The sequence below is a fragment of the Carcharhinus amblyrhynchos genome, chromosome 6 (assembly GCF_965287045.1).
Source record: "Carcharhinus amblyrhynchos chromosome 6, sCarAmb.v2.hapA, whole genome shotgun sequence".
In the NCBI taxonomy this organism is placed as follows: domain Eukaryota; kingdom Metazoa; phylum Chordata; class Chondrichthyes; order Carcharhiniformes; family Carcharhinidae; genus Carcharhinus; species Carcharhinus amblyrhynchos.
In genome coordinates, this window is record NC_137329.1 from 106,524,217 (window position 1) to 106,551,125 (window position 26,909).

Sequence of the window (26,909 nt, forward strand, 5' to 3'; positions counted from 1 at the left end):
TGCTACTATATGTGACAATAATAAATCAAATCAAATTATTGGTAAGGCCACATTTGGAGTATTGCATACAATTCTGGTTGCTCTGCCACAGGAAAGATGTTATTAAACTGGAGAAGTTGCAAAAAGGATTTACAAAGATATTACCAGGACTGGAGGTTTGAATTATAAGGAGAGGCTGGATAAACTGGGACTTCTTTCCACTGCCCTCTGAGGGAATAAATTCCTCCTCATCTCTGTTTTAAATGGGTGACCCGTTATTCTAAGATTATGCCTTCTGATCCTAGACTCTCCCACAAGCGGAAACAACCTGTCAGCATCTCCCCTGTCAAATACCTTGCAAATCCTATACATCTCAATAAGGTTGCCTCTGATTCTTCTAAACTCCAATGAGAACAGGGCCAACCTACTCAATCTCTCCTCATAAAAAAGGGTCAACCTTCTCTGGACTGCCTCCAATGCCAGTATATCTTTCAATGGAAAGCGAGGAAGAGGGTAACTGTAGAGCGAGGGGAGGGAGAAACTGCAGGGTGGGAGGGGGGCACTGCAGAGCGGGTGGGAGGGGGAACTGCAAAGCGGAAGAGAGGGGTCTCCAGAGCGGGAGGGAGGGAGGAAGGGGGGGGGGCAACTGCAGTGCGGAGGGGGGGACTGCAGAGCAGGAGGGAGAGGGGGATTGCAGAGTGGGCAGGCAGGAGGGAGGGGGGACTGCTGAACGGGAAGAATGGGGGAATGGAGAATTGGGAGAGAGGAGGGCATTGCAGAGTGGGAGGGGAGAGTGCTGGTCCCTACATGCATAGTTGAATTAGGGAAGTAAATTGAAGAAAGATTGACATGTTAAAAGGTAAAAGCAAAATACCACAGATGATGGAATCTGAAACCAAAACAGAAAATGCTGGAAAATCCCAGCAGTTCTGGCAGCATCTTTGGACTGTTCACTCTCCAGACATACTGTCAGGTCTGCTGGGATTTTTGACTTTGATTTGATTTATTATTGTCACATGTATTGGGATACAGTGAAAAGTATTGTCCCTTACATGCTGTGCAGACAAAACATACTGTTCATAGAGTATGTAGGGGAGGAGAGGATGCAGAATATAGTGCTACAGCCACAGATAAGGTGTAGAGAAAGGTCAGCTTAATATAGCATTTTCTATTTTTGTGTGTTAAATGTTGAAGGTTTGGGCCTGTTTTGGGGGGGGTAATACAAGGAAGGGTCTGTGACAGAGTTAAGAGTCTCAATACCAGGTTAAAATCCAACAGGTTTATTTGGAATCATGAGCTTTTGGAGAACTGCTGCTTCATCAGGTGAGACAATAGATTTCAGAGGGAGTGCTAATGACTAGTAAAGAAACAGAAGATCTGAGTAGCTTATTCAGAAAAATACCTTTGATTACAAGGTGATCAAGCAGTGGTCTGCATGTAATGTCCTAGAGGCCCTGAGGGAAAAGGAGATATCCTGTCAGATGGTTTCCTGAGTAGACAGTCAGCGTCATTTGGCAGAATGTCTCACCACCAGAAGTTTCAAACAAGCACTAAGACCAGCTCTGATGAAGACTCATCTAGACTCGAAATGTTAGCTCTATTCTCTCCCCACAGATACTGTCAGACCAAGTGAGATTTTCCAGCATTTTCAGTCTTTGTTTCAGATTCCAGCATCTGTAATATTTTGCTTTTATTTAACCAAGACTTCACTTGGCTAGTGGTAAGGAGGGCATTCCCTGTCAGATCTTTTATGTACACCAGAAGTCTCAGTGCCACCGCACATTGCTCTCAGTGATTGTGGGGAGAGGGGAATGAGACAGCCTCATGCCTCCTTCTGGAACGTGCCTTTGCAAAGACGATGTGGAGAGAGATGAAGTGATATTTGTTGAGGTTCATTCTAAGCAGCTCTGTGATGCAGAACTTTGTGCTCTACAGGCTGTTCCCAGGAACGCACACTGAGACAAATATCAACTGCTGCTGGAGGGTCATCAACTCAGTGAAAAATGCCCTTTGATCTGCTGGAAACCTGTTGATCTTCCAGTGCAAAGAATTGTCCTCCACGAAGTAAGAACATAAGAAATAGGAGCAGGAGTAAGCCATCTAGTCCTTCGAGCCTGCCCCGCCATTCAATACGACAACGGCTGATCTGTCGTGGCTCAGTTCCACATTCCCGCCCTCTCCCCATAACCCTTAATCCCCTCGCCTCCCCAGTCTTGCAGACTGGCACATTCCAAGGTCCAGAAATACATGCTGAGGGATACACTCAAGCTTGGGGCACTCCCGCCAAGGCATAATGGGAAAGACCACCATGTAAGGCCTTTCAGCCAATGTAGACTGATGGGTTAATAACTGGATAAAGCACTTGGAATGACTATAATCTCCAACTGTGTGTGACTCTATTAACACACCACAAAGTGCAATTTGACAAATGTACATAGTTTCGTAAAGAACTTTAGACTTGTAATTAAAATATATATATGTAATGTTCTTAGACTGGACACAGAATTCTATTGCCTCTCTCACCACGGATTCGTAGTGGGCGAAAGGCAGACAATGGAAATGTCCGTTGACCTCAGATGGGACTTTCTGGTCTTGCTCGAGCGAAGCCATAAAATCCCGCCCATCGTAAGTATTGACCCCAGGGAAAATGTAAATATGATCACTTTTCACTGTAGTAATGACCAGAAATTGCTCTGTAATGTGGTTTTTTTCTTCAGATCAATATGAATAAAGTATATTTTGTAAAATAAAAGAAGGAACAGAAGGTGTGAGGAGCTGAGATTGAGCTGCTGAGAGAGAGCAAGGTGAGGGAATTTGGGAAGAAGCGGGATCTGCCGGGAAACCACACCGACTCTGTGCTGCTGTGGGATCGGACTGTGCCCGGATCCAAAGGTCACCGGATGACCTCGGAAGTGCTCGGTGACAGTCTCGCGCGATCGGCAGTCGGGGGGAGATGGATCCTTATCCCAGGTCTTCCATCGAGGATGACTTCAACTATGGCACCAGCGTGGCCTCGGCCAGTGTGGACATCCGCATGGGTAAAGAGGGTCCGCGGGAGCGGGAGAGGCTCAGAGCCGGGGAGAGGGAGAGGCCCGACCGCCCCGTACCTGACATGGCGCAGCAACTGCTGGGGCAGCGAGAGGGGCCGGGACGGGGGAGGAGAGACCGGGGGAGGGGGGAGAGACCGGGGGGGGGGCGGGGGAGAGAGGTTGGGGGTGTGGGGGCGGGAGGGGGAGAGGTTGGGGGGGCGGTGGGGGAGAGATGGCTGGGAGCAAAACGGATGTGGGGGGAGGGGGAAGGATGGGGAGAGATGGCCGGGAGCAAAACGGATGTGGGGGGAGGGGATGGAGAGAGAGATTATGTTGGGGTGGAGAGATTGCGGAGAGGGGGATGGGGGGGCTCCAGGGGGGTTTTGTTGAGCGGTAATGATGGGGGGGGGACATTGGGGAATGGGCAGATAATGGGCACATGTAGGGGGAGACTAGTTGTGGATATTAAGGGGCTCTTGTGTAAATAACCAAACATTCTGGAAGATTGGAGTGATAGCTGAACTATCAGCCTCAGTGTGGAAGACGTAGAATGGTTAACCCCTTAATGCCAGCGCAAAACTACAGATATCAGACACTCAATGCTTGTGTTTCACAAATGTTGTCCCTGGATGTTATTTGCTTAATGTTTGTTCTTTTCTTGTGACAGGATTTCTGCGGAAGGTGTACAGCATTTTGACTGTCCAGATTATTATCACTACAGTGACGTCTGCAGTGTTCCTGTATAGTGATGCAGTCAAGGAAGTGGTTCATGGAAGGTAACTGATTAGTTACATAACATAAATTACGTCATCATTCCCCAGAATTGTTTTGTTTTTGTTTTGACTGAGGTGACATCTGATGTGGCCATTCCAGGGACAGTAATTTAAGGCGACTCTATTCCAATTCTAATATTGAAATAGTTTGCAAATGTTATTCTATTACGGTCTGCCACTGTATAATTGATTTCAAGTTTAATAAAAATATGCATACTTTGTGTTATATATGCTAATTTGTCTAATTTATTGTTTGCTCCTTTTCTAGTCCTGCATTGCTTTTGGTAGCATGTTTAGGATCTCTGGGTCTTATAATTGCTTTGGCAATCTACAGACATCAGCATCCCATTAATCTGTATCTCCTGTTTGCTTTTGTAAGTACTCTGCAAATTAATTGAATTGAGATTATGTACAGACTTTCTAACTCTGTATCACCAAGTTAATTGGTTGTTAAATGCTTTATTTTATAAGATTCTTGGTACCGCACAAAAGTAAAGTTTGTCTAGTCAATTTCTCTTATTGTAAGAGTCAGTTGTGTAATACTTAATTTAGAAGCCTGGCCAAACACTCGCAAAACATGCTGTCATAGAATCATTGAATAAGCAGCTGCTCTTTGCTTAGCTTCTGTTAAATATTTTTAATAGTCATGGAAGGCTGGAATTTGTCCTTATAAAAACGATTAAGCCATTTACATGTATTTTAGAAATTGCCAAATGAGGACATACAAGTCCTGGCTTCTATTCATTAAAATTAGTGAGCAAACCATATTGAGATTTAATTGTTTTTCAGATTTGAGTTAGAATTTAGATGTTTATGATAATATTCATATTTGCATTGTACCAAACTTCAAATGGTTGTGAGTTTTTGAAATGACTGTACACATTTCTGTAATGTTGACTATCTCAGACTATTTCCCTGACACATTTTCCTTCGAGGCTAGAAGCATTTTCAATATGTAGACTAAGTCTCCAATAAACTGAAACGTAGATCCTGATAGTTTACTCATCTGAGTTTATAAATTTCCCCCACACATCATTCATTGCAGATCCTCACTATGTTCTCCTACTGCTATCTAACAGGTGACAATCATGTATTTATAAGTTAATTGATCTACATAATCGAAATGACGCAGCAAGGTAATGAAACAACAAAATGCTTTTAATAATCGTATTTGGCACCCATTCCTATTTGGTATAATGCAAATATGAATGTTAAAGCAAACATCTAAATTGTAACAAAAAAATAGCCATTTTTAATCAGTTATTACAAGGTCTAATAAGATATGAACTGGCTTTTCAAATGGGATTTTTTTTTACAGCTGGTAGTCTAATTTCAGCTAGAGCACTTGGATCTTATTCGGTTGTGCAGTACTTATGGACTGCCAAAACTGACAACTGTCGGGTGTGGAAAGATGGATTCCATTTTTAATTAATGCTATTATAAACTATGTGAGCAGTGGGGTAGCATCTCTGCCTGAGTACCTCTGCCACTCCAGGGCCTGAAGGCCAAGGTTCATAATGTGGTCAAACAGGTTTAGTATCAACATGTAAATTCTTCTAATACATGCCAGTTCTCTCAGTTTTTTTTAAGGGGAGAGTTGAAAACTGTAGCCTGGTGTGTGTTTTTAAATGTTCAGTAAAAAAAAGGTGCTTTTTCTACAGACCCTGCTGGAAGCTTCAACTGTGGCTGCTGCCGGTAAGAACTTTTCCTCAGTTTTGATTCTTGTTTGCAGGAAGATGTAACATTTTGATTTAAATTGCATGAAGGATGTTTTTCCAAGAAGTGCGTGCTTTGTTTAAAAAGTTTTGTTTGAAAGTTTTAAACTGTAATCGTGTGGATATTAATATTTGTATGATCTTGATTGTTTCAATCTTTCCCTTTGCTTTACTTCTAACAAAATACAACCAGGGAAAGATTGGTGTGAAAGTATCACTAAGTTTCCTTTTTTGGATGGGTGATGGTGATGATTCTTTGTATCAATATGATTGGTAATTAAAGTTTGGAACTTTGGTAGAGCTCATCATCCTGAGAGTCGGTGCATAACGTATTCTCGCTGACTCTCAGAAACCCACTGCCATTTCATCCTCAAATGAATTGCTTGGCAGTAGTGGGGTTTGCATCTGACCTTGGGAGGAAGCCTGGTCTTGGAGTGCTGTCAGCTAGTCTGATTGGCCGACAGCTCTGCAACCCATCCACGCACAGTGGCCAGAAAATATACTACAGTGATCTGCCTGGATCAGTCCCACTACTGATCACAAAGTAAGTCCCAGGAGGTCTGGAAAGGGATGGGGGTTCCATGTGCTGTTTGGGGGGGAAGGGCTGGCCCTCCCATGTCCTAGAACAGGAGGGCATCCAAAGCTGAAGGGGTCTTCAGAATAAGGCACCTCCCTCCCCCCCCCCCCCCCCCCCACCGGCCACCCTTCCTGCCCATGATTGAGAAAAGTTGAAAATGAGATTGCCTATTCTGTCCATGCAATGGCCTAAAAAAAGGCACTGGCGATGCAATAGTCCAGTCGATAGGGCAGATAATCCCTTCAGTTGGTTCCTTATTTGTTGGCAGATGCATGGTTGAACTGCACCTGCACCCACCAACAGAAACATCATACACGTGCAGGATTACGTTGAGATGTGTGTCTGGTTTCATCACAAGCTATTTTACCTGCTTCTGGGCTGAGTGCGTGCCCATCCAGGACACGTAAAATTCTACCTCATGTTAATTTCCACAGTAATCTTAACAATTTACAATAATAGGCCAAATAGAATCCAGCAGTGTGATTACTTTTTCTCCCCTGCACAGATGAGCACATTAACAGGGCTCTAGTTTTAGCTTGCTAAATTCTGGTTATTTCTGTGTGATTGGATTGATGTTCAAATTTACCATTAGTCATATGACATTGCTTGGCAAAAAATAATTAATTCTTGCTAACATTCCTCTTAGGATATTTTGCTTGAGGACACTATGCAACGTCAGCTCGAGTAAATCTGGTAATGTTCCATGGCAGTTCATAGGAAAACAACATAATTTATAATTACACAAGTTGAAATCAGAGAGCTCCACTGTATTTTTTCGTTCACCTGTATGCTCACATTAATCAATTGTGCCTAATCCTTTAGGATAAACTCTGTAGGATTTGCTTCAGAGATGTTGTGAAGTATCTGTCTTGAAATTCCATGAAAACCATATTTTAAACTATCTTTTGTTTTATTTTAGTTACCTTCTATGACTATTCAGTAGTTCTGCAAGCATTCGTCCTCACAGCAGCTGTATTTGTTGCATTGACTGTCTACACATTTCAGTCAAAGAGAGATTTCAGTAAATATGGAGCAGGGTATGTGTAGTGGATATATTTTAAAAGTTCTGCAAATATTTTTATGTTAGGATCTTTTGGTACTCTGCATTATTTTTCCAGGTGAAATTTTCAGATAAATTGCTTTTTACGTAACTGGAAATAATTGACCACTATAACTTGTTCCATTGTGATCTGAAGATATTTGTTCTCTAACTTACTCTTACCCTCATCCTATGATCTGTCTTGAGTTCAGAAGTTTGTATTTATGCAGCACTTCAATTCGTACGGTTGACTCTAAGGATAGGAAACCTTAAGTTTTTGCCAGCTATTCACGGTTACAACAATAAACTAGAATCATTGAATCCCTACAGTGCAGAAGAGGCCGTTCAGTCATCGAGTCTGCACCAACTCTCTGACAAAGTATCTTACCCAGGCCTTCTCCCCCTCCCTATCCTTGTTAACCCACACATTTACCATATCTAATTCATCTAATCTGCATATCTTGGGACACTAAGGGGAAATTTAGCATAGCCAATCAACCTAACCTGCACATCTTTGGACTGTGGGAGGAAACCAGAGCACCAGGAGGAAACCCACGCAGTACGAGGAAAATGTGCAAACTCCACACAGACAGTGACCCAAGGCTGGAATTGAACCCATTTACTTGGCACTGTGAGGCAGCAGTGTAAACCATTGTGCCACCCTGGCCTTAATTATTTTGATTAACAGTTCTTCATAAAGTGTAGAAGCAGTATATTTAATGTGGATGTTGATTCATGACAGATTTATGGTCATTAATGATGTTCTGCAGTTGCACATCTGCTAAAATTCATTCAGGTATTTGCATCTAGGGTAAAGTACTTAATGGCTTCATGTGCCAAAGCAATCATTTCGTAAATTACAATGTTCAGAAGGGAAAGTGAAGACTGCCAAATGTTATGCTCTTGTGTTTACGGTATAAGTGTCAATTTATTAGTACATCGCAGGTCAAAATTTTGGAGATTTTGGCTACAATAGTACTGATTTATTTGCATTGATGAGGATTATTTGTCGGGAACCAGTGAATGCTGTTGGATGTAGTGCCAGAATATTCATGACCACTATCATAAAGATAAATATATTAAGTGGACAAAAGCAGTGTCAGTCCTGGTAAATACCTCTTTGTAATTACCAAATTGGAAACATACCTTGTAATACTCTGTGGTTTATAACAGTTATTCCTGATTCAATGCAGAAGCCAAATGAATCCCTACAGTGGAGAAGGTGGTAATTCAGCCCATAAAGTCTGCACCAACTCTCTTGACAGAGTGCCATACCCAGGCCCTCTCCCCAGTCCTTTCTGCATAGCCCTGCACATTTGCCGTGACCAATCCATCTAACCTACACATCTGGGGCACTAAAGGGCAATTTAGTTTGATCAATCCACCTAATCTGCACCAGAGCATCCAGAGGAAATCCACGGAGGCGCAGGGAGGATATGTAAACTCCACACAGTCACCTGAGGCTGGAATCGAACCACCACCCCAAGGCTGAGAGGCAGCAATTCTAACAACTGTGCCACTGTGTCGTCAATTTGATATATTTAGTCTGGAAGAGAGTAATACTTAGAAAAATGCAAAATTGTACCTTTGTGATTTCATATATTCTTATTGAATGGTTTGTATACTATAACTGGTAGGGATTTATTTTTACCAAATACCAACTATAAATTAGGGAAGTTACCAATGTGCCTGGCAGTTTCCACTATCCTATGATGCAGGTTAGCCTGACTTGCTGAATAGAATTCTTGATTATTGTACATGTCAACATGTAACTTACACAGGATAATGAGACTAAATGCCAACATCTTTATTTTATCTTATCTTTAGTCTGTTTGCGTGTCTGTGGATTTTGATCCTGGCTGGATTTTTAAGAGTAAGTATTGGTTATTTTTAATTGTAACTAAATTTGTTGTTCTAAATTGTAATAAATTTTAATGTGGATCTTATTACAAACCTATGGCTAGACACTGGGTTGATTTTGTGTTCCATTTGTGGGACTGACAGCACGTGCTCAAAATTTAGAAAATGCGACTTGCACCATTGAGTTTCTGAGTTCTGACCTTACTGGCTCCTTGCTGGTGGAGTGGTATGAAACATGCCACAGGACCACAGAAAGCTCATTTTAATAGATTATCATGTCATTAGCGAACACTTACTCAAGGAGACCCCATATTCCGCAGGCACTGGCATGCTGTCATGTTGACGCCATTTGCAACAGGTCGACCTAGGTGATTGGGGGTGGGAAATAAGGGGCCAATGATCGGGGGGAAGTGGGTGCTGATTCCAGTTGGAGATGGAGGGGATTGCGTCTGAGAACTTTGTGGTGGGCTGAGGGGATGGTTTACTCAGGTTCTGATGGGGGGCACCATGCCTCCAATCTCTGAGCAATGGGATGGTGAGCAACCCTCCTCCGGGTATGATAGTTTGGAACGCTGGTTTCCTCAACAGAAACAGCACCCTGCCATTTTCACCCATTAGGTTAAATCAGGGGTCTCCAAACTACAGCCTGTGGGCCACATCTGGCCTGCAGCGGGCCGCATCCAGATCGGAGTTTGGAGACCACTGGTTTAAATGAACTAATCAATTGGATTTCACCAATTATTTAACTAACATAGAATCATAGAAACCTTACAGTGCAGAAGGAGGCCATTCAGCCCATTGAGCCTGCACTGACAAAAATCCCACCTAGGCTCTATCCCCATAACCCCACATATTTACCCCACAAATCCCCCTGACCTAAGCATCCCGGGATACCAAGGGGCAATTTAGCATAGCCAATGCACCTAATCCACATATCTTTGGACCTTTATAAATCCTTTCTTGCTTTTTATGAGATTTATGTAAGTTTCTTTGCTATTATCTATTGGAAACAGCTTGAAGGCTCTGCTGCTAGGTTATATTCTCTGTATATAACAGAAGTAAGGCTGTGACAGAAGTCATTGTCCTGGACCAGTTAGATATCTCAAGTCATTGGTTTGGGCGCCGCACCTGCGCAAAGATATTTTGGCCTTGGAGGGAGTGCAGAGGAGGTTTACTAGGCTGATACTGGAGTTGAGGGGGTTGAGCTATGAGGAGAGGCTGAATAAACTGGGCTTGTACTCGTTAGAGTTTAGAAGAATGAGAGGAGATCTCATTGAGACGTATAAGATGATGAATGGGATGGATAGGATAGGGGTGGAAAGACTCTTCCCGCTCAAAAAGGACAATAGGACTAGGGGGCACAGCCTCAAGATAAAAGGGGGGTGGTTTAGAATGGAGTTGAGGAGGAACTTCTTCACTCAAAGGGCGGTGAATCTCTGGAATTCTCTGCCCATTGAAGTGGTGGAGGCTGCCTCGCTAAATATTTTTAAGACGCGGGTTGATGGGTTTTTGATAGGAGAGGGGATTAAGGGTTATGGGGAGAGGGCAGGAAAGTGGAACTGAGCAGCGACAGATCAGCCATGATCTTATTGAATGGCGGGGCAGGCTCGAAGGGCTGGATGGCCTACTCCTGCTCCTATTTCTTATTATATTATGTCTCCTCTGGTGAAAGTAACCCCATGCATTCCCTGGATAAATAGGGAAAGAAAAGTTTTTTGATGTACTATAGTTTTAAAAGTGCATGGAGATTGCTATTTAATATTGCTAGGGGATAAGATAAAACATGATTATCTGCACTCTACAGCTGGATTACATCTAGTTCTGATTTACAGATTTGATTGGACGCAAACAAACTTTGGGTTATTTGTATGATGTCTTTGTGCTGGAATGACACTTAACGTCAGGATGCCTGTCAGTGATATGCCCCAATGTTTCTATTTGCGGGATATTAAAACAAGCTTCTGTGTATGTTGAAACGTTTACATAGGTATCTTTAATGTAGAAAAATGGAAGTAATGACAGGTCCACTATGTAAAATTACAATGAAAACAAGAGATAGCATAAACTTAAATGCTTTGCATTTGTCACATGGCATCAGCCTTAAAAGGATTCCTAATGTTTGTCTCTTAATTTGCTTTAGCTGTTCTTCTTGAGCGACACAGTGGAACTTGTATTTGCATCTGCGGGAGCTCTCCTCTTCTGTGGCTTTATCATCTATGACACACACATACTAATGCACAAACTCTCACCTGAAGAATATGTACTGGCTTCAATTAACTTGTACTTGGATATCATTAACTTATTCATGCATATCCTTCGAATCCTGCAATCACTTAACAAAAAATAATCGCTAGGATTATTGTAGAAAAGGGTGTTAATATGTCTCTAACTAAAATATAATGAAGGGGTGCACTTTGTGTATGGACTTGCTGATTTATTGTCTGATTTTGTTCTTAATGGATCATATTTATATTCAATGTATGATGTAGATAATTTTGAGTGATTATTGTCAATTTGTATAGTTTTACTTTGAAGTTAATTGAGGACACTTTTGAGCTAATTTTTTTTAGCAAATTATAAATTGGGAATGGGCACCAATTCAAACTCAGAATCCAGCAGCACTTTTTGTCAGCTTTGTTTGGTTTGAATTTACATTGTTTAAAACTTTATTTCAGGCTCTAAATTGAAAGTTAATGCCAAACAGGAAGAAGACAATTTTAGATTAGGCATGGGTTCAATTAAGCATTGTTGTCTTATTTTTTAATGCAATACCTCTCTCTTGTAATTACTTGAACGTTCATAGGTTGATGTTTTCTGTAAAAAAAAAAATTTTGTTCAATTGCATGTAACTCATCCCATTAAATAAAATCTGCGCAGTTTACCTTTTATATTTGTGTCTATTAGAAAAGGCATTAAATAATTTATTTATCTTGTGTTAGACAACCAATTACAAAATATTCCTTTTATTTATGGGCCTCAGCAGCCAAAAGGCATCGCTGCCAATGCTGAAGTTTTTTTTGGAATCCCTACAGTGCAGATGGAGGCCATTTGTCCATTGAGTCTGCACCAACTCCTACCCATGCCCTATCCTCTGTAACCCTGCATATTTACTTACGGTGCTAATCTCCCTAACCTATATTCTTTGGGACACTAAGGGGCAATTTAGCCTGATCAATCAACCTAACCTGCATACCTTTGGACTGTGGAAGAAAACCGGAACATGCAAAGGAAACTCATGCAAACATGGGGAGAATGAGCAAACTCCACATAGTCACCCAAGGCCAGAATTGAATGCAGGTCCGTGGCACTGTAAGGCAGCAGTGTTAACCACGGTGCTACTGTGGCATGAAGTGACGAAAATTAGATGAGTAAGAGGTCAGAATGGGAAAATCATACAAATCTGGGAGAGTTGTGTAGTAGAGGAGACTACAGAGATGGAAGGGGCAAGGAATTTGAACAGCAGGACAAGAAATTTTAAATCCTGAAGCATTAAAAGACTTAAGATGATTAAACTGAAGTGTTAGTGGGAAATGTGTGCTTTTAATGCACTTTCCTTGTCACTGAATTGTATTAATCCCTGTTCCAATCTATTCAGCTTTTTAAAAGAATGTATTTATTAAAAATTTGTTTTTAATATTGGACAAATTATTTATTTGGACCCAAACCTGAAATGTCCCTGATGCTATTTCCTTCCATTTTTAAAAAGGCACACTCGGTCATGTAAGTATGCAATCTGTTTTCCAACTGCAGTCATCTGATGTTGACCAAGCTTTTCAATGCAGTAACCCCAACCAATTTAAAGTAGGTCATGCATGCATGCAAATTCAACCCTGAGAGGTTAGAATATGGAGCCGGCAAATCACATAAATTCATTTCAAGGGTGATCGGGTTAGGTAAAGTAGATTGGAAAGTCACTTATGTGAAGCATAAACACTGATGCAGATCAGTTGAGCCAAATGGTCTGCTTGTGCTACATTTGTTGCAATTGCTGAAGAGACCTATTACTGGACATTCTAAATTATTTTAAATGACAAAGGGATCACAACTCCTCCCCCACCACCAATAATGGGCTTCTAGCCAGATGGAAATGCTAGTTAGCTATTTAGATTAGTGGTTCCCAACCTTTTCAAAAACACTGCACACTTCAATGTGAATAAACAACTCCATGGCACACTCCTTTTTCAGCTGAATTGATTGCTTATAAATATTACATTTACTATGGTTATGGTCTTAATAGGTTTGCAGCAATATAGTATGTGCAACAAGCTAAAGAAGAATCAAACACAATGTTTAATGTCTACCATAAAATATAGCTTCTTTGACAGCGAGCACAGGCATATTTTCAAAATCTGCTCAACCCAACTATTTCCAACTATAGCCCTGAATCTGTTCCGCGTGCAGCACCCGGTTCAGGCATCTGAATTTTGTCTTTTTGTGTTATGAATTGAATAAGTGGAGGAATCAAACTTATCAATTCCCTCTTAGATGAGGGGATATAAAATAGTTCCGGCAAAGAAATGTGGATACAGCCAATTTCACCGCATCTGCTAGCATGGTTTGTTTTACCATCAATAAAAAAGTGAATGCCATCCCTTGGCTTATATGGTGGCTAGTAAAAACTATCATGAGATCTCAATTTCATCCTTTGGCCACCTGTGTTTAGAATGTTCATGTTTTAGAATCAAATTGGATTTTTGTTGGATGAAATATTGTGTAAGATGAAACAAGATGTTTGTTTTATATTGATCTTCAATACCTTTGCACAATATTTCATGCCATACCTGGACAGTTCATATGGTGGAGCAGAATGCCACGGCACACTGCTTGAAACCACGCTTTAGACCTCCAACTTAGTTCCATCTTGAAAATAAATAGGTAGAATCACAGAATCCCTACAGTACAGGAGGAGGCAATTCAGTCCATCAAGTCTGTACTGAACACAGTCCCACCCAGGCCCTATTCCTGTAACCCCAGACATTTACCCTGCTAATCTCCAATACTAGGGCCAATTTAGCGTGACCAATCAACCTAACCCACACATCTTTCGACTGATAATTTAAAGTATAACCATTTACAAAATCTGACATTTGTAATGCATCCCTACGGTTTGGAGACTAACATTTTATCCAATCTCAGTGCAGCTGCTCAGGTCACTATTTGCAGGTGTGAATATCATTGCAACTTCTTCTCAATAAAAGAACCTGGACTACTTGAACAATCGTGCCATGAAATCGCCATGTTTAGAAAGGTAAATGCTTCGGAACAACATGTAAAATGACTTGCAACATATTGCAATGCTTATATTACACTTGCTTTCTAGATAATTTAAAGCTGGTTAGAGAAATGATTCCAGTCTGTGAAAACATGATTTATACTGTTAATTCCCCGGATCTGAAAATTGAGTGCTGATGAACTGCCATGCAGCATACCCTATTTTTGTTTTTTTTTACAGTAAGCATTTTTCTTGTATTCAGCATCACAACTTGTTCTCAGAAGCAATCCTCTATTAATAAAGTGCAACGTATCTAATCACTAAGAATTATACTGAGCCCAGGAATTGAACACACAATCTTTGCTCTTGTGTTTTGACCTTCTGGATTTATCTGCCATGTTGTTGCCTTGACTTTGTACAGGCAGAAGACTAAACACTCAAACTGTGACCTAGGCTATTTAAAACTAGACAGATTATGGCCAATAAACATAAATGAATGGTAGAAAGAACAAGTAATAAATTTACAGTAATTGTCTACTTAACCATTTTCTTAATCCAAAAAAATACATTCAAGAAAATAAGAAATATGAGGAGTCAGCCATTTGGCCCCTCAAGCCTGGTCTGCCATTTAAGATCATGGATGCTCTGATTTTGGTCCCAATGCACTTTCCTGCCTGTCTCGTGTAATCCTTGACTCCCTGTAGATCATATCTATCTAATTAAGCCTTGACTATATTTAAGACCCCAGCTACTTCTGCTCTCTGAGGTAAAAACTGCAAAGATCGATAACCCTCCGAAAGAAGAAATTCCTCCTCAACTCCATCTTAAATGGGAGACACCTTATTTTAAACCACACCACTAGTTCTGAACTCCCTCAAAAGGAGAAACATCGACCTCAGTGTCTACTATGTCGAGCCCTCTCAGCATCTCATGTTTCAACAAAATCACCTCTCATTCTTCTGAATTCTTGAGTATAGGCTGCTCAGCCTTTCCTCCTAAAAAAACCCTTCATCTAAGGAATCAACGTAGTGAATCTCCTCTGAATCTTCTCCAATGTAAGTATATCCCTTGTTAATTAAAAACAATATTGTATGCAACACTCCAGATATGATTTCCCATACTGTATACAGTTGTAGTAAGACTTCACTGCTCCATTCTCACTTGTAATAAAAGCCAACATTCAATTTGCCTTTTTTTCTGTTTCATGTACAAGGACATGTGTCATAGCTTTCTGTAGTTTCTCTCCATTTAAGTAGTCTACTTTTCTATTCTTTATGCCAAAGTTAACTATTCTCTTCTATGGCAATATTGTGTCTGTAAGAAGTGTATTTTTGTCATGTTTCTAGTGCAGGATTTTTTTTAGCAGTCAGCTCTATTTACCAATACCATGTTGTTTATAACTGGCAGCCCACATGTTGAAGTTGCAGAAGCATAATTGATTGACAGGAAATATCATGTGACTGGGCAGGACTAGGCTTACACAGAGAAACAAGCCACATGCTGCTTGAAATTGTTAGAGAGAAGTAACTCTATCTCTTTCCATGGAGGTTTGAGTCTGAGACCTGCCAGTAAATAGTTCTCTTTCTCTGGAGTTTTGCTGTTGAAGATAAATCTTTCCTGGAGCTTGCTCTATGGGAGTCAGATGACAGGTGCCTTTATGTATCTCAGACCAGAAGGGTTAAGAGGTGGGAAATCTAGTAGCCACATGTCTGACAAATTTACTGGAGTTCTATGAGGATGTGTCTAGGGCGGTGGATAGAGGAGAGCCGGTGGATGTGGTCTTTCTGGATTTTCAGAAGGCGTTTGATAAGGTACCTCACAAGAGGTTACTGCAGAAGGTCAGAGGACATGGAGTTGGGGGTAGGGTGTTAGCGTGGATAGAGGATTGGTTGTCAAATAGGAGGCAGAGAGTGGGGGTCAATGGGTGCTATTCGGATTGGCGGTTGGTGACTAGTGGGGTGCCCCAGGGGTCGGTGCTGGGGCCTCAGCTATTTACCATTTATATAGATGATCTGGAGGAGGGAACCGAGTGTAGGGTGTCGAAATTTGCTGATGACACCAAGATTGGGGGAAAGGCAAATTGTGCGGAGGGTGTGGAGAGTCTGCAGAAGGATCTAGATAGGCTGGGCGAATGGGCCAGGAAATGGCAAATGGAATTTAATGTTGGCAAGTGTGAGGTGGTCCACTTTGGTAGGAAGAATGGTAGGAAGGACTATTACTTACGTGGCGAAAAACTGCAGCAGGCGACGGTGCAGAGGGACCTCGGGGTCCTTGTGCATGAGTCGCAAAAACCCAGCCTGCAAGTGCAGCAGGTGGTCAGGAAGGCGAATGGGATGCTGGCCTTCATAGCGAGGGGGATTGAATATAAAAGTAGGGAGGTCTTGCTGCAGCTGTATAGGGCATTGGTGAGGCCGCAGCTGGAGTACTGTGTGCAGTTTTGGGCGCCGCACCTGCGCAAGGATATTTTGGCCCTGGAGGGAGTGCAGAGGAGGTTTACTAGGCTGATACCGGAGTTGAGGGGGTTGAGCTATGAGGAGAGGCTGAATAAACTAGGCTTGTACTCGTTAGAGTTTAGAAGAATGAGGGGAGATCTCATTGAGACGTATAAGATGATGAATGGGATGGATAGGATAGAGGTGGAAAGACTCTTCCCGCTCAAAAAAGACAGTAGGACTAGGGGGCACAGCCTCAAGATAAAGGGGGGGCGGTTCAGAACGGAGTTCAGGAGGAACTTCTTCACTCAAAGGGTGGTGAATCTCTGGAATTCTCTGCCCGTTGAAGTGGTGGAGGCTGCCTCGCTAAATATTTTTAAGAAGCGGGTTGATGGGTTTTTGATAAGAGAGGGGATTAAGGGTTATGGGGAGAGGGCGGGAAAGTGGAACTGAGCCACGACAGATCAGCCATGATCTTATTGAATGGCGGGGCAGGCTCGAAGGGCCAGATGGCCTACTCCTGCTCCTATTTCTTATGTTCTTATGTTCTTTCTTATAAACCTACATGTTTTTCAGCTAACTGATTCTGAAGAGGGATTTGTGTCTGTGGGGATATTGCTGAAATTGAAACTATGGAGCTAGTGAGCAGTTATCATGTTTTAAGCATTTCAATTGCTAAAAGGTCATGTTAATTATTTTTGTTATATTTAACTGTGTTGTTAAATAAAGTTTGTTTTAATAAAAGCTTCCTAGTGGCTCAATAGAATCACACCAGAAGCAAAACTGTACTGATTTCATCCTTTAACAAAACTACTCCACCTCCACTTCTTCCTGTCGTTTGATAACATCAAATATCCATGCCATTATGTCTCTCCAATGGCTATCAGATCATCCCCATTTTTTTCCATTTGTGCCATTATTTAGTCTTAATTTTGCATTTTGTTCTACTCTGATCCTACTTACTGGTGCACTCTTATATTTGTATGTCTTGTCTCTATCTGCCACACTATGGTTATCGTTCCTCATGTAGCTATCTTGCCCATATCACTATCCTGCACTATTGCTTTGTCCTTTCTCTTCACTTTTCTAAATTTTCCATCACCTGAACCCTCCATGCCCCTCCTCCACTATATTTGGTTTAATGCCTTCTTTGCAGCTCTGGTATTTGATTCACCAGGTCACAGCATGGTTCAAGTGAAAATTGCTCGGATGGATCAGTTCTCCTTTTTCCCAATAATAGTGCCTGTGATGCATGAACGGAAACCCATTTCTCCCGCTGAAATCTTTGAGATACATTCAACTCTCTGATCTTTTTTACCATATGACAATTTGCTCATGGCTCAGTTAGTAACTTGGAGATTATTACCTTTATAATCTGCTTTTAGATTTAGCCCTAGCTTCTCATTCATTCCTAGCAGAACCTTTAGTTCTACTATGTTAGAGGTACCTACATGGACCATGACAACTGAATCATTCCCCTCCCATTCTAAGTTCCTCTCTAGACCCAAGAAGATAATCTTAACCTTGCCACTGGGCAAGCAACACAGCCAACATGTCTCAGGCACTTGGCTGCAGAAAACTATGTCTATCTCCCTGAATTATACTGTCCCCTACTACTACAACACCAGCTTGAATGTCACTCTAAACTATGATGCTGTATTCAATTTGCTCAACTTCCCTTTAGTTTCTTCTCTTTTCCACATAGGTTGCAAGAACCTCATAATTATTTGACAAGGGCATGAGGCTCCTCTTGTGATATCTTCCAGATCCTCATATCTGCCTCACTCATCATCTGAGCCTCCTGTCCCTGTCCACAGGCATAATATAAAGTGCATAATCTAACAGGCTGACAGCCACTTTCTGTGTTGAATTCGACTTGATTTCTGAATCTTGTCAACACCAATTCAAAAAGCAAAGTGATATAATTATATCATGATACTTAGAGAATGGCACAGTAGTTCGCACTGATGTCTCACAGCGTCAGGGGACCTGGGTTCAATTCCCAACTTGGGTCACACTCTGTGCAGAGTCTGCACATTCTCTCCACGTCTGTGTGAATTTCCTCTGGGTTCTCCAGTTTTCCTCCCACAGTCTGAAAGACGTGCTGGTTAGGTGCAATGGCCATACTAAATTCTCCCTCAGTGTACCCAAACAGGCACCGGAGTGTGGCAACTCGGGGATTTTCACCATAACTTCATCGTTGTGTCAACATAAGCCTACTTGTGACACTAATAAATAAACTCAACTAAACTTGAAAGCATTCGACTACATCTTCAACCTCTGACTCTGGGCTGTTCACAAAAACTTAATCTGTGCCATAATTGATATCTAGAGTAAATTTAAGTTTAACAATAGAATACATATTGATTATTTGCTGTAGTGAAGTCTCTGGTAAATTGGTGTGATTCCTCTGGGATGATGGATTTCCAACAGTGGTAGGATTGCATGCTGTCAATGGGCGACTGCTGATGACCTGCCTTCAGCGATGGGGAGAAGACTGGGAGGTCTGCTGAGGTCCTCCAGCATCCCACAATGCTCTAGTGCCCTCACGTGTTGGCATCGAGGTTGTTGGAGCTGCTGCTTGGTCTGACTGAGGTAAGTGAATATTTTATCCTTCATTTCGCCCTGAGCAGCTGTGAAGGTGCAGAGAGAATCGTGAAAGTGTTAAGGGGGAGAGGAAGGGGTTTGACTTAATTCCCGCCGCCTGGGACTGGAGCTGATTTCAGGGCCCGCGGCCCCCGGCTGCTTCCCTGCAGAAATGCCTGCCCAGCACAGGAGCGGGGCCTGACTCCCTGCTCACCCGGCCGCCGTTTATCATCCGTGGGGTTTCAAACCTGGTCTCCTTTAAATGTCACTCAGGAATGTAAAGAGAACTGTACGGGAATTTCACAGTAACTTCATTGCGGTGTTAATGTAAGCCTTACTTGCGACTAATAAATAAACTTTAAAAACTTTAAACGTGTTCGCCTTAAAAATAAATCTCTGGTCCAAACTTAATCTTCCCCCCTTACCTTGAACTTATGCCGCCTTGTAATTGTCATTTCTGCCCTGGGAAAAAGCTTCCAACTGTTCACCTTTATCTGTGCTCCTCATTGTTTTGTTAACTTGTATCAAGTCGCCCCCTTAGCCTCCATCTTTCCAGGGAAAACAATCCCAGTTTATTCAATCTCTAAGAAGTCTCACAACACCAGGTTAAAATCCAACAGGTTTATTTGGGAGCACAAGCCACAACCACATCTCCACATCTGGTCCGTACTCCCAGACACTGCCCCGCACACACACCGGGCTGGTCCGTACTCCCAGACACTGCCCCGCACACGCACTGGGCTGGTCCGTACTCCCAGACACTTTTTGCTTTGATTTATCATTGTCACATGTATTAGTGTACAATGAAAAGTATTATTTCTTGCATGCTATACAGACAAAGCATATGGTTCATTGAGAAAGAAAGGAGAGAGTGCAGAATTTAATGTTACAATCATAGCTGGGGTGTAAAGAAAGATCAACTTAATGTGAGGAAAGTCCATTCAAAAGTCTGATGGCAGCAGGAAAGGTGATGCTCTTGAGGCAGTTGATTCATGACCTCAGACTTATGTATTTTTTTCCCTGATGGAAGAAGGTGAAAGAGAGCATTCCCAGGGTGCGTGGGCCCTTAATTATGCTGACTGCTTTTCCAAGGCAGTGGGAAGTATAGACAGAGTCAATGGATGGGAGGCTGATTTGCATGATAGATTGGGCTAACTCATGACTTTTTGTAGTTTTTTGCGGTCTTGGGCAGAGCAGGAGCCATACCAAGCTGTGATTCAATCAGAAAAAATGCTTCCTGTGGTGTACCTGTAAAAGTTGGTGAGAGTCGTAGCTGACATGCCAAATTTCCTTAGTCTGCTGAGAAAGTAGAGGCATTGGTGGGCTTTCTTAACTATAGTGGGGGATGGGGGAACCAGGACAGGTTGTTGGTAATCCAGACACCTACAAACTTGAAGCTTTCTACTTAATTTCTGTTGATGTGGGCAAGGAAGTGTTCTCCACTACCTCTCCTGAAGTCGATGACAATTTCCTTCGTTTTGTTGACATTGAGGGAGAGATTATTGTCATTGCACCAATTCACCAGATTCTCTATCTCATTCCTGTACGCTGGGCTGGTCTATACTTCCAGACATTGCTTCACATACTGGGCTGGTCTATCCAGCCGAGTAATTAATTTTTAATTCCTGAAAACCTGTCCATCATCTTCAAGGCACTAGTCAGGTGTGGAATACTCGACTTGTCTCAACGCTGCAGCAATACTGTATTGTCACAAGACTAGTAATCCAGGGACTCGGGGTGTTGATCTGGCAGGTGGTGAAAATTGAATAAAAATCTGGAATTAAAAGTTTAGTGATGACCATGAAACCGTTGTTGATTGATGTAAAAACCCATCTGGTTCACTAATGTTCTTTCGGGAAGGAAATCTGTTGTCTTTACCTGATTGGGCCTAACTGTGACTCCAGATCTGTAGCAACGTGGATGGTCTCTGGGATGGACAATAAATGCTGACCAAGCCAGCTCATTCACTCACTCATTCATTCATCCCACAAATGAATTTTTAAAAATCCACACATTAAAGTTCGTTCCTTCCAACACCACACACAGTGGCAGCATACGAGACGGAGCAACACACTATCAGTGAGTTGGCTGGACAACTGGTTCGTGATGGAGCATGGATTCAATTCCAGTATCAGCTGAGGTTATTCATGAAGGCCCGCCTTCTCAACCTTGCATTGCAGGCTTTCGGGTTAAATCACCACCAGTCAGTTCTCTCCCTCGGGAGAGTAGCTTATGGTCATCTGGGAGAATAGCGACTTTACCTTTTACCTTGCAGCAATTCACCAAGACGCTCCTGAACTCAAGACCTCTAACCATCTAGAAGAACAAGGACAGCAGATGCATGAGAACCTTCAAGTTCCCCTCTTGACTTGGAACTATATCGCATTTCCTTCACTATCATTGGGTCAAAATCCTGGAACTCCATTTCTAACAGCACTATGGGTGCACCTACCTACGCCAGTGGTTCAAGAAGACAGCTCACCACATTTGCAATTATGGATGGGGAAAAACTGCTGGCCTAACCAGCCATGCCCACATCCTGCGAAATTCGTTTTGAAAACATCTTCCTGACAATTTCAACAAAAACTAGCTACAAAGCCAGGCAGCAAATCAAGTCTGGGATCATCTTATTCTGACTTGATCAGCTATTCATTGAATAACTTTGCTAGACCATTCACAAAGGAAGTAGAAATTTGAGTGAAGTAAATCAATTTCAATCAATAAATGACCTAAATTAAAAGCAGAGCTGAGACAAGCAAAAGATCAAGAAGAAGCAGACAAGGTAATGTGAAATGAGTGGTAAATGGGCAAAAGACAATGTCAAGAAAGAAGACATTGCATGGTTAGAAATCATTTATACTTGTGGCTAGGGTCTGTTTGTCTTTCTGTTGTGCCTGTGCAAAGTGCTGAGTGTACATATTGCCTGATAGATAAACTGATAGCTAATATTGCATTTTTTCCCTGCCAAAGAAAGCCCTAGTTAGTTCCGTGAGGGGTGTTCCGGTACAGCAACGCTGCACTATTAGGTAGACTCTTACAAGTTGTCCAAGGAGCTCAGTCACTTGATGAGTTTAACTTGTGAAGTAATACAATCAAAGTAAAATTGATGAAAATAATATTTAGAGTGAAAGCAATAATACAAATAAAGTGCAAGACTAAATAACTAATTTTGTGGTGGGACTTCAGAGTTTCTTTTGTGTGGATGTCTCTTTTGAAATATTAAAATTGCTTTCTGTTGTCTTCCAAGTAGATCCTCCCTATCCAATATTAGAAATTAATAGTCAAGAATATGGAACTTATATTTTGAAGTAAATATACTCGTTTTTTACATTTCACAAATTGTGTAGTTTCACTAAATCCTGGAACAGTTGGTCAGGCAGCATCCTCAATAAGTTTATCCAGTGTTCTGCACTGGATGTTTCATGATCTGTATTGGACCTAACTGCAATGTCTGGAGAATTATTACAATAGTTCTCCATGTGCAGTTTTTTTTTTACTGGATAGAGAATTGGTTAATGCTTCAGATTTCTTTTCTGTAGAAACACCCATATGAAGAATGAGCATAGTAAGATTGGGCTCAACTGTGGAGAAAGAATAGAGCCAACATTTCGAGTCTGGATGACCCTTCGTCAGAACTCTATTTTCTCTCCACAGATGCTGTCAGACCGGCTGAGATTCTCCAGCGTTTTCTGATCCAGATTCCACCATTCACAGTATTTTGCCTTTATCTTGGGCTCAACTGTGTTGCCTGCTCGTAGTCACCAACAAAGCTGATACTTTAATAGTTGTAATTTGGCATGATATTGAAGGACACTTAAATGATATGTGGCTCTGTGCTCCAAGTCTTTACTTTAAGAAAGTATTGGAGGAAGCAGTTTGTTACTTGGCTTATTTTATAGGTAGACTTGTGCTAAGGTTAAATATGATTCCAAACAAGAGACTTAGTCAAATGGCCAGTCTTAACCAAACAGTAGAGACAGTGAACCCAAATGTGTTGATTTCTCTTCTCTCTCTCCTTGCCCAAGGATCAAATCTAGGACTTGATATGTAGCTATATAATCAATAATACATTACATTTATCCATGATACCATTGGGAAACATATTATTTACATTTACCAATGTTGTACAAGCTTTATACTTAAATCCGGGTTCACGCAATTTTATTCTTTTCTAAAATGCAGAACAAAGAATGGCAAAAAGCTTAAGAAGTAAATGGAAGCGGAAGATGCGGGCAGAAAAACGGAAGAAAAATGCACCAAAGGAGCTTGTGCGGCTAAAACATATACTAGGAGCAGATGGCAGTGGTGACATTAGCATGAATGATGTTAAAGAAGTTGCAACTGTCATTCCATGCGAAAACATCAAACAGAACCCAGCCAAAGAAGCTGATGGTAATCCTTCTTCAGTATTGGGAAACTATTAGATAATGTCCATTATATAAGATACACCCAGGTTCAAGAAGATGTATCAATTAAGTTTGAATCAGCAGCACTCATGCTGAATTTTAATGGCCTGAAAATTCTGGGGGACAAGAAAAGACGGAGATAGGAGTTTGAGATTTCAAGAGTTAGTTAGAATAGAGATTACAATGTCTCTTAGACTTCAACAAAGTGATGAGAGGAAGGGGATATAGTATAAATGTATAAATTGAGGGTTTTGAATCTCTGAATTAACTTTTTTTTATATAAAAAAAAGTGACTAATGTTGTTTAATCCATATTACTTTATCTAAATAGCCATTGTTGACTGTTATACCATAATGGCATTACAGTCCAATCCAAAACTGTCCTCTGCAGATGTCCATAATCACACATTAATTGCAGGGATGCTGAGTTTGATTATCAAGCCTGTGGTACCCTAGGGACATGGTAGGCTAGTGGTAATTTCACTGGACTAGTAATCCAAAGGCTCAAGTGAATGTCCTGAAGGCATATGTTCAAATCCCACCACAGCAGCTGATGAAATTTAAATTCAATTAATAAATCTGGAATTGAAAGTTAGTCTCAATACTGATGACCATAAAACTATCCTTGATTGTTGTAAAACATCCATCTGGTTCACTAATGTTCTGAAATGAAGGAAATCCTTGTCTGGCCTACATGTGACTCAACAATGTGGTTGACTGTTAACTGCTCTTTGAAATGGCTGAGCAAACCACTTGGTTCAAGGGCAATTAAGGATGGGCAACAAATGTTGGCCTTGCCAGCAACACCTACATTCCATGAAAGAATAAAAAATCAACCACTCTAGATTGGCTAACTCAATACAGGACACAGATTAATTCTGGATCCTACCTATTTTGTATAGACTTGCATTTGATTCATTGGCAGAGTATTATAGTTTCAGTAAGTTACTACTTAACAGAACATCAATGTCAGTAATTTGAGAATTAATCTGAATGTTTTCTAACCATGTAAACAAAACTTATTCTTCACAGATGATACTTCCATGGATATAGATAAGAAAAGGAACAAAAAATCTCTTATGAATGAACATGGACAGTATCCAATATGGATGCATCCTAGGCAAAGAAAGAAACTCAAACGACAACTGAAACAGGCGAAATCAAGGCGTCGAAAGAGGGTAGCTTGGTAGACTTGTAAGAAAAGATAATATAACTGTGATTAAGTCCTTGTATGTTTGTTGAGAGTGGAAAGAAAAAGTTTGGGAAAATGGTGGATATTCCAAAAGTTTTAGGTGAGCTGACTGAGGAAGAATTGCTTTTTAGAAATGTATAGTGCAATTTTAGTGTGATAATGTGCTGTACCTTTGTAACGTGTGTAGAATAAAAGGTTACAGTCAACATTAAAAATGACATAATTAAACAGCAGGTTTAGCATGAGCTGATGCTTCAGTTACAATGTAAATGGAGCACAAAATGCCAGACAAATAAGAACCTGGCAAGTACTTTAATTAATTAATGTTTGTTGCTGTCTGATAAGCAAAACACTTTTTGCTAACAACTCAGCCCATATGAAAATCGATCACCTTACATTTGGTCTGAAATTTGAGATCTTGCTCTGCTGCAGGCTACTATTTTGGTTTCAGCAACAAGTTAAATCCTGGAGTGCATACATGAAGACTAGATATATTTTCTGAGCAATTAGAAAACCTTGTCCAAGAGATAGGTTAGATCCTAAGTTACTTGAACTTTGCTTCAAAGGATGCAAAATAGAAATTTCTTTGAGTATTTTTAATTTCTCCATTAACCTGGATTTCTTTTATGTATGTTTTTTTTTGAAGACACAAGGGATTGATTATGTGGGTAGGGAAAATGTCTTGAGACAATCAGGCAATAAAATATAATCTTTATTCACAGAAATCATGTAGTTTTGGAAAAGCTCTTTATATTTCTATTTTCAATTTCTGGCTATTATAGTGTTAAATTTACTTTACAGTTTGGATACTAGAAAGCTGTAATTTTTAATACTATGACCCCCACTAATGTTACTTGTATGTTTACCCAACATAGCCACTTTGTGAATAACAAATATATTATTTGGTAACAGACCGAAAATAAAACCTTGCCACAAACATTTGTGGGTCTAAATTACTTTGTGAATTATTTCCAAGCTATAAACAATAAACACATTGCAAAGTTATAGAACATAGTAATATAATTTGTGCCATCTTAAGCATTTGACAATGAGTGGAACTGCCAAAGAGAATTGGAAGGCTCAGGCAGAAAATTACTTCAGTGACTTGAGATTGTCACCAATTTTGTTAATAAACTCTGAAATGTGTGAATGCATCAGGATAATATTATCCTGGATTCCTGATGCCATGCCATTTCAGACATATATGTGTTTTCATGTTGATAAAATGGAGTTATGTCTCAATACAGATTCAGTTTGGTGCACCCCCACCACCGCCACCATACCCATTGCTGTTAATGCTTGGAATGTCCTCTTGTCTATTCTATTGTCTGCTTTCTTTGTGCTGAATGAAGGAGTGATGAGAATTAGGTTAGGGTCAATCGTGGGTACAAGGATGAAGGGAGTTTGGAGGAGGGGTTGAGGCAAAGTCTGGATTGTTAGGCAATGACGTGCCAAAACTGCTTGATTTTGAAATGTCACTTTGTCAAGATCTCATCCTGCTGTTCCTTGATTTAATCCTGCTCCAACTATTTTTAAACTCTTTCCCGTGTTCTGAATTATGTTCCTGTTCCATAAGTTTCTATTTTTAGTCTGAGTTTATTTTTAATTTCATTGCCTGTGATTGTTTTTTATTGCCTGCTTCTGGTGTTTTCCTTCCTATTTTGGCATTTTGGTTCTCTTGGCTCCTTTAGCTTGTAATTCTTTTAGTTGTATTCTTGTTTCTTTTAACTTTGCCTTCCTTTGTGCACTTTTCAATCTCTCTCGCAGTGTGCGCTTTTTAAATAGAGTTCTACTGTTTTTGTTATGTCCCACTCCTGGTGTGTCTGTTTCTTTTAGTTTGACTCCTAGTTTTTATATTTCCTTAAATCCTGCTCCCACTCCCCCATGGTGTATTTCTTTTAATCTCCATCTCCCAGTGTTTGTTATTTTTAAATACAACATTGCTTATTAGTCCTTCTTGTGTTTGTTTTTTCACATCTCAAAATCTTCATACCCGAGAATTTCCTTTCTAATGTTTGGCGGAATTCTGTTTTCTAACTTAGTACCTGTTGTGTCATCAGTTTCTATATCATAACTACCTTAATTCTCCTTCCCATTCTTACATTCCATC

General features: G+C 40.9%; 2 protein-coding genes across 3 annotated transcripts; both read left to right on the plus strand.

Moving 5' to 3' along the window:
* The first annotated feature begins 2,841 nt into the window (after positions 1–2,841).
* On the plus strand, positions 2,842–11,860 carry tmbim4 (transmembrane BAX inhibitor motif containing 4). The gene is made up of 7 exons (XM_080191142.1): positions 2,842–3,017; positions 3,676–3,784; positions 4,050–4,155; positions 5,443–5,476; positions 6,993–7,110; positions 8,940–8,985; positions 11,113–11,860. The coding sequence occupies exons 1-7, from the start codon at positions 2,933–2,935 to the stop codon at positions 11,317–11,319; spliced, it is 705 nt and encodes a 234-aa protein (XP_080047268.1). The 5' UTR covers positions 2,842–2,932; the 3' UTR covers positions 11,320–11,860.
* Positions 11,861–19,140: 7,280 nt separating this feature from the next.
* llph (LLP homolog, long-term synaptic facilitation factor) lies at positions 19,141–24,993 on the plus strand. 2 transcript variants are annotated; one of them, XM_080191725.1, is made up of 3 exons: positions 19,141–19,211; positions 23,385–23,594; positions 24,640–24,993. In XM_080191725.1, the coding sequence occupies exons 2-3, from the start codon at positions 23,393–23,395 to the stop codon at positions 24,795–24,797; spliced, it is 360 nt and encodes a 119-aa protein (XP_080047851.1). In that variant the 5' UTR covers positions 19,141–19,211; positions 23,385–23,392; the 3' UTR covers positions 24,798–24,993. The 2 variants fall into 2 exon arrangements, with proteins under 2 accessions (XP_080047851.1, XP_080047853.1); XM_080191727.1 differs by lacking the exon at positions 19,141–19,211 and adding an exon at positions 21,489–21,984.
* Positions 24,994–26,909: the final 1,916 nt, after the last annotated feature.

Coding starts and splice junctions, on each gene's coding strand:
- llph (XM_080191725.1), top strand. CDS start 23,393: ATGGCAAAAAGCTTAAGAAGTAAATGGAAGCGGAAGATGCGGGCAGAA. Junction 23,595..24,639: donor CCCAGCCAAAGAAGCTGATG/GTAATCCTTCTT, acceptor TATTCTTCACAG/ATGATACTTCCATGGATATA.
- tmbim4 (XM_080191142.1), top strand. CDS start 2,933: ATGGATCCTTATCCCAGGTCTTCCATCGAGGATGACTTCAACTATGGC. Junction 4,156..5,442: donor TGTATCTCCTGTTTGCTTTT/GTAAGTACTCTG, acceptor CTTTTTCTACAG/ACCCTGCTGGAAGCTTCAAC. Junction 8,986..11,112: donor TCCTGGCTGGATTTTTAAGA/GTAAGTATTGGT, acceptor AATTTGCTTTAG/CTGTTCTTCTTGAGCGACAC.